General features: G+C 39.5%; 1 protein-coding gene across 1 annotated transcript in view; it reads left to right on the forward strand.

The window, feature by feature from the left end:
- The window catches only part of LOC139711530 (gem-associated protein 5-like), a gene marked incomplete at its 5' end in the record, with an annotated part of 53,276 nt that extends 46,979 nt beyond the window's left edge, over positions 1 to 6,297 (forward strand). The window contains 8 exons of the mRNA XM_071623406.1: positions 359 to 506; positions 925 to 1,044; positions 1,469 to 1,685; positions 2,199 to 2,331; positions 2,713 to 2,879; positions 3,447 to 3,609; positions 4,345 to 5,510; positions 6,133 to 6,297. Coding sequence (XP_071479507.1) covers positions 359 to 506; positions 925 to 1,044; positions 1,469 to 1,685; positions 2,199 to 2,331; positions 2,713 to 2,879; positions 3,447 to 3,609; positions 4,345 to 5,510; positions 6,133 to 6,297 — 2,279 coding nt within the window. The remainder of the gene's footprint in view (positions 1 to 358; positions 507 to 924; positions 1,045 to 1,468; positions 1,686 to 2,198; positions 2,332 to 2,712; positions 2,880 to 3,446; positions 3,610 to 4,344; positions 5,511 to 6,132) is intronic.
- Positions 6,298 to 7,225: the final 928 nt, after the last annotated feature.

Here is a 7,225-nt window from a genome sequence, read left to right on the forward strand (position 1 = left end):
CTCTGAATAAAGATTTATTATTTGGATTTGATTACACAAGATGGAATGGTGTGGTCGGGTTAATGTTTGAAATTTTTAGTGTCTGAGTCAACTTGAGGGGGAGTTGGTGAAATTTGATCACTTTATTATGCTTTTTACTGTGAAAGGATCATTTCATAATGGAGATATCTAGAAAGATCATGGCCTCATGATGTGAAACTTAGCAGTCAAGTGCTGATCATAGCAAACAGTCACACTGTCCATTAGTAATCAAACCCAATGATCAGCTTTCATTCCTCTTACGGAGGAGGACAAGCCATGGGATTCATCCGTCTTCCTAGCTGTTTTTATTTTGATCTCATGTCATACTATTTGCCAGCTGGACACGATGTGTGGTCTAAGGTGTGTGAGGCCTACGCTGAACAGTTAGCCAGCCAAGATCACATTCACAGAGCTGTCTTATACTTCGTCATGTGTGGCCAGGTCTACAAAGCAGTCGCTCTGCTGAAGAAGAATGCCATGTTTCGGTAAGAATATGAAATCTCTGTTTTCTCGTTTGTCAATTGTCAACCCATTCACAATGTGCAGAGAAAATTGTGAAGATATTTTTGCAGGTTTTGCAATTTGCGCTAGCCAGAAGTAGCGCGAAATACATGAAAATTGATGTACCGTGAACATTTCTGCATTTACAGTATTATGATTTTGTATGATATATGGTATGATATGGTATGAATTATGGTGTGATATAGTATAAAGTGGTGTGATATGGTGTGACATGATATGGTGTGATGTGATAAGATATGATATGATATGGCATCATATGGTATGATGTGGCATAATGTGATATGCTGTGACATGGTATAATTGGTATGATGTGGTGTGATGCAGTCAAAAACACCGTGAAATACATAGTGTCCTTTTCCTTGTCTTCCACATTGCATGCAGAGATGCTATTGCCCTCGCTCGGGTGAGGTTATTACCCTCTGACCCAGTTCTCCATGACCTCTACATGACATGGGCCACACAGCTGGAGAGTAGTAACAGTGCAGAGCAAGCAGCTCGTTGGTAAGTCATCACTGCAAACAGTGAGAGTAAAAGTATTTTTGAGCTCTGAAAGTCTATCGCTATGTCAGGCAAGGCGAGGGTTTGGAGTCTTGGACAGTTTTTGAAGTTGTCATATGAATTTTTGATTTGTTTATTCATTTACTTTTTTAGTGTGCATACAGTGAAGACAGTATGTAGAGGTACAATAGTGAAAATCCTTCCCTCCTCCTAAAAAAAAGAAAGATATGATGACAAAATATAGCTAAGCATGCCTTCATGTAATCTTAAAATGCCCAATCACAATATTTCCATTACCTCATGTCATCATCATTTCTACAATTTACTGATTTCCCAGGAAACACTATTCTAGTGCTCTGTAAGACTGTAGATTGTACTCACAGTAGTCGTCTTAATTCTTCATTGCACAACTGTCACTGTTTTACAGCTATCTTGCAGCTGACCAATGCCTGAATGCCGTCCGGCTTCTGGCTCGTAAAGGAGACCACTCGTCACTGCAGACGGCCCTCAACGTGGCCGTCGTGTCGGATGTGGTCGGAGATGCCCTGGTGGAATCCATAGCAACCAGGTACCTGAACTCTGCCCTGGCTACGGGACGGTGGAGAGAGGCTCTTGAAGTTTTCTCACGGCATGAAAAGTACAAGGTGAGGCCTGAGTTTGCAGATGACCTTTGTCACAGATTCTGTGTAGAAAAAGCAGTTTTTATTTGTCTTTCTTTATATCTATCCCGAACATTTCAGTCTGAAGTTTTAGAATTTACCTCAAGCTTAATGATCTGCAGTTGTCAACATTTTGTATGTATTTTGATGAGAGGAGAAACAAATTCATGATGCTGCAACAAGAGACACAAGAAAAAAAGTTAAAATCATTATTTTATGAGTATCTTCGTGAAAGGATCTGATGTACATGTGCTTGTGTTGATTATTTCTAGTGCTGAGAAAATGCATATTCATTTTTTTTTTTTTTTTTTTTTTGGTGTAGACATATTGGAAAAAGAAATTAATAGGTATACATTTTAATCATTGCTTTGAAGGTAGCACATGATTCTTTTTCTCATAGTCTATGTACTGTTTCTATTAAGTATCCAAAGTTTATTCAAACTCCAGTGTAACTGATGAGTGTAAGTTTTGTTTGTTTGTATGCTTGTTTTTCCACAGGACCAAGCTCAGCTGTTGTTGGTGTATGAAGTATTAGTCTGGTGTTTGGTTCATCAAGGATATCTCACACCCTCTCACACTATCAGCTACACTGAAGGGCATAGCAGAATCTTAGACAGGGTGTGCTGGACAGGTGAAGGGCTTATTATTACAGATGTTTATATGTAGTGAAAATGGATGAGACTGTACAATCATTGTCATAGAACCGTAGAGGTTCAAGATGTGTATTCATTTTTCCCCCAAGGGAAAGTGATTCAGGAAATGAGTTTAAGAAATCTGTCAGAATTGATTACTTTTGCAACACTGAGAAACATGAGGTTAGTCAGGAGATTCTGTACCTGCATAGTCCATTACTTGAGAAGATGTTGGATTAATCTCCCTTAAGTAATGAATGAAAAATGTTCATTCAACAATACAAAAAGATGGAACAACAACAGACAAATGATAATGGCTTGTGTTCCTGGAACCAACCAATGTTACCCAACTTTTGCACTACTGTGCATTTCTCCTGCAGATCTGAGTCTTGATGGGTGTTCTTGGTCTGTTCCCCTCCATGATGAAACCCCCCTCCTGAATGGTGTGTTCCAGAGAGCAGACATGTCTTCTAGTTTGTCACATGACCTGAATTCCACTGATGATGTTGCCATGCCAACGAGCAATTCATCGGGCGACATTAACAAAGTAAGTGTTAACAATCATGGTGGCATGTGTAAGTCATGATCAGGGCTTTATCATGTATACATATTTTTTGATCAAAAATTTTCTCATGCTGATGTGATTGGTAGCCACATGCATAATCATGTCATGTGTGGTTCATGAGCCATACTATTGGAGTAAAAGAGACATAGTATTGATGTACACTAGTGGAGTTTTTTTTTTTTTCATTTTGACCAAGTTATGACTGTAAAATATGAATTATTATTTCAGTAGTATTATTGTTATTTACTTTTTTACTTTTTACCATAAGCAAATTTAAGTGATATGCCAACACTTGTACTTACGTGCTGGTAGATGATTGTTGGTGATTTTCTCAGCTGTAGCATATTGCTTTGGGTTTCTTTGTGGTTATGATAGCATTCCTGCACTTACCACATACCGATATGAATCTAAATCCACAGAATCTTTTATCAACACACAATATATATAAAATACTACAGACAATACAAATGAAAATATTGCTGCAACAGAATATACATAATTTTCAGCATTGCAAACCCAACCATTCATCTTCTTTACCTCTGTGTGCAGATGCTGAGGTTTGCTGCTCAGCACTTGTTAGTTTGCCTCAAGGGTCAAAGCTCATGTCAACCAGCGGTCACCATTCACCATCTGTGTCGGGTGCTAAAGTCGTGCCATGAGTGTGGATATCCCGCCATTGCTGTCTGTCTGCTGCAGTTGGCTGCACCACGTGGTAAAACAGCCAGTTGCCTGAATCTTGCAGGATGACCAGGGCCCCATTTCATAGAAGATGTTAATGATAGCAACTCTTGCTGGAATGGCAACTTCCCATAGCAACAGCCAATCAGGAAGCTGGATTCTTTCCATTACCATGACAATTGCCATTCCAGCAAGAGTTGCTATCATATCAACCTTTTATGAAATTGGGCCCATCCTCTTCATCCAATGCTGCATATCCCTGCCTGCTATCTTGACTGAATGAACTAGCTTTCAAAGAATTTTATTGTCTTCTACATTGTCACTAACATCAGTCATATAAACCTACATATTTGCTGAATTAGAGTACAGGCTTGCAGTGTAAAATGGTTTTGAGTCACCGAGCACAGCTGAAGATTTGTTTGTTGTTGTTGTTTTTTTTTGTTGTTTTATCCCTTTTCTGGATGTGCAACTGAAAACTTGAAGGAAAAATTACAGTGATAAATAAAAATTGGTTGACCTCACTTCACGTCACATGCCAAAGTGCATGATTATATCTAGGGGAGTAGTGTTATATCAAATTCAATCAAACATTACATTGGATTGAAGTTTGAAGGCAAATGTGTCTGATTGATATGTCACATGATGTGCATGAGGGCAAGGTCAAAGATTAAGGTCGAGAATTTTAAATCTGCATATTTCCTTTGCTTGGCACAGGTTTTATGGATATCATGTGAAATCATTATCCTTCTGTTATTGTGCATCTCAACAGGCACACATTCACTGGATGATCTCCGATCAAAAGTACAAGGAGACAACCACATGGCAGCAATGCTTACCTGTGTTAGAGCCCAGTGCCAACTGACTCAACTCTACCACATGATGGCGGGCTTCATCTTCTCAGAGCACAACACTGATGCAGAAGAAGTGAAAGGAGATGTGACAGACAGCCCTCCGCCTGTTGGCGAGAAGAAGGACAGTAGCCTTGTAGGAGAGGCAGAGAGGATATCAATGAAGAAGCAGAGCAGTGAATCAGGGGATGGTGTGGTGACATCATCAAGGGCAGGTGACGAAGTCATCTGTAACCCCAGGACAGAAGGACATCTCTTTGAGGAGCTCACATCTCTCAAGAATCCCTTGTGGCCATTGTCACTGTCCAAAATCCGATGGAAAGAATGGCTAGTTGGGCAAGCTGTAGCCACAGGGGATGCATGTGAACTGTCAGATACCACTCAGAATGTCCATGTATGTTCTCCATCAAAAGTGGATGCGGTTGCTAGGATACTCTCCATGCTTGAGCAAGGAGTAGCAGTTGGAGGAGACAAGGAGGATGATGCCACAGAGGATAAAGCTGTTAGTCATGACGGGATTGTACATGGAGGTGATGGTGATAGCACCTGCGGCGGACTTGAGAGGACAGATGGGATTGCTAACGTTGTCATGGAAACTGATGATGCAGGCAACAGCCTGCTGCTGCAGGGGAAGGAAGTTTGCCAAGTTTCTTCCTCTGAGACAAATCAGAATTCAAGACCAGCAGCAGCAGTATGCAAGTCACAGAAAAAGATCAGCACTTCGTCCACATCCTCACTCGATCAAAGCGTGGACAAACCAAGTGATGTAGGTTTCATCAGCAACTCCCGAGAGGTGAACGGATCAGCAGCCCCCTCAGAGGTCGATGTTAGGAAGCTTGTAGAGATGAAATCCATCCTCCTCGATGATGACTTTGCCCTGCCACATCTCATCTGCCATAGACTCGATTCTCTGCTTCCACACAGTTTTGTATCACATGAGGCATGTCCAGAACAGAGATGGCGATCCCGGAGTAGAAAGCTTGTAAGGGATCTTGCCACATTGACCACAGATGAGCTGCAAAGAGTCACAAGTCAAGCAAGTGCAAGAGATGCACTGCAACTGCTTAGAAACCAGCTCCAAAATGAGGTAACCTACTCTCTTTTAAGTCATTCTGCAATTAAATCCTTGTGGATTCAACAAAAGAAGATCCTATTCATCTGACAAGTAGTTTCATAGCATGACCTGAAATTTTGGCGGGAGAGAGAAAAAAATTCCCTGCTTGAAATATTTGCAAAGTTAAGAAGGAAAATTTTGAAGATGTTTTGTAAGGTTGATGTGTTATTAAAGTGTTTTATTTAATTTTCAGGAGTATTTATGATTGCGTAGAGAGACAAGAAAGTGCATTGATCCACTGTAGTGAATACATAGTGTATGAAAATGAATCCTATTAATTTGTTGAATTTGAGATTTTGTTATATTTGTCAAGCAATATTTCACTAACATGATTCATGATAACATATTCAGTGTTTTCTTCTTTTAGAGACAGGCATAAAATAAGGCTGTGCCTTCCTGCTTGTCTCCTAACACTATCCAATTATTTTTGTTTTTTTCTATTACTCATGAAGATTGTTGTTGTAATTCTAATGCTTTTATATATGTCTTATTGTTTTTAATGCTGTCTGTTTCTGTTATACGTTGTTTTATGGAAGTGCTACATAAACCTCAGTCAATCTAAAAAACAACAACTTTTTTCCTTGTTTTTTTGCAGGTGCAATATTTTCCTGACCCGGTTTCCTCCTGTGCTGCCCTCTTCAAGTTGACCATGACCTTACTACAGGGACAGTCTGACATCCAGTCGGCAAATATGGATATTTTGTGTCTTGCCAGGCAGCTCTGTGATTGGTGCAACTGCTACGTAGACTCCGCCCCCTAATGTCTGATGGCACAGATCTTGATTGGAATTGAGAGCTGAATGCAGTAACCATAGGAATGCCAAAAGAATATTTTGAATGCCGAGTTAGAAGAAATAGCAGTTACCATACTCCAATGGAAAAGAATAATTTCAGGATAACTATGATGTTTGCAGAACTTGTGGTTAGTTGCCAAAGAAGTAAGAGAAATGCAGCAGCAATCTTGAAGTTTATGCTGCATGTTACAACTTTAAAGGACAAATTCAATTTGATAATCATATGAATTGAGAGAATGCAGCAATATTAATAGAACACATCAGTGAAATTTTGAGGAAAGTCGGACAACCTGTTCAAAGGAGATGAATTCTTTAAGTTTCAGTTCTGTCATCGCTGGATGTGAAGAATACTACAGTTTGTGATACCATGTGTAGAACGATATAAATCAAATATAAAGAATATTCAACATATTTTCACTTTTCCTGCATGATAAAAGAGCACTTGACTTGCCTCTTTCAGGAGGCAGGGGGGAATACTATTACCTTTAACATACGTCAGTGACAGGTCGAGGGAATAGGTCCTTTTTTCAGAAATTCATAACTTTTTGATGGATTGTCTGATTTCCCTCAAACTTTCACTAATGTTTTCTATTAGTATTGCTGCATTCACTCAATCCACATGTTTATAAAGGTGAACTTGTTCTTGAATCATGTCCAAAGGATGTCTTTCATGTGTCCGTCAGAGTTCATGGTAGAAATACCACAATGTTTTAACAGAAATTCTTTGCTGTTGTGTTTCTTCTTAGGAAAATATGAAGCTATGTTGCTCTACAAGGTAGTTTAATCACTCAGATTTGATATCATTTGTCATCACTTATAGAGCAGTTGTACTGTTGAAGGGTGCTGTTTACCAGTTTTGCATGAGAGATATAAAGATGTAGCTATGAAACTACTA

The sequence above is a fragment of the Diadema antillarum genome, unplaced genomic scaffold (genome assembly GCF_040938485.1).
Source record: "Diadema antillarum isolate AM-2024a unplaced genomic scaffold, OU_Dant_1.0 seq00001666_RagTag, whole genome shotgun sequence".
Taxonomy (NCBI): Eukaryota; Metazoa; Echinodermata; class Echinoidea; order Diadematoida; family Diadematidae; genus Diadema; species Diadema antillarum.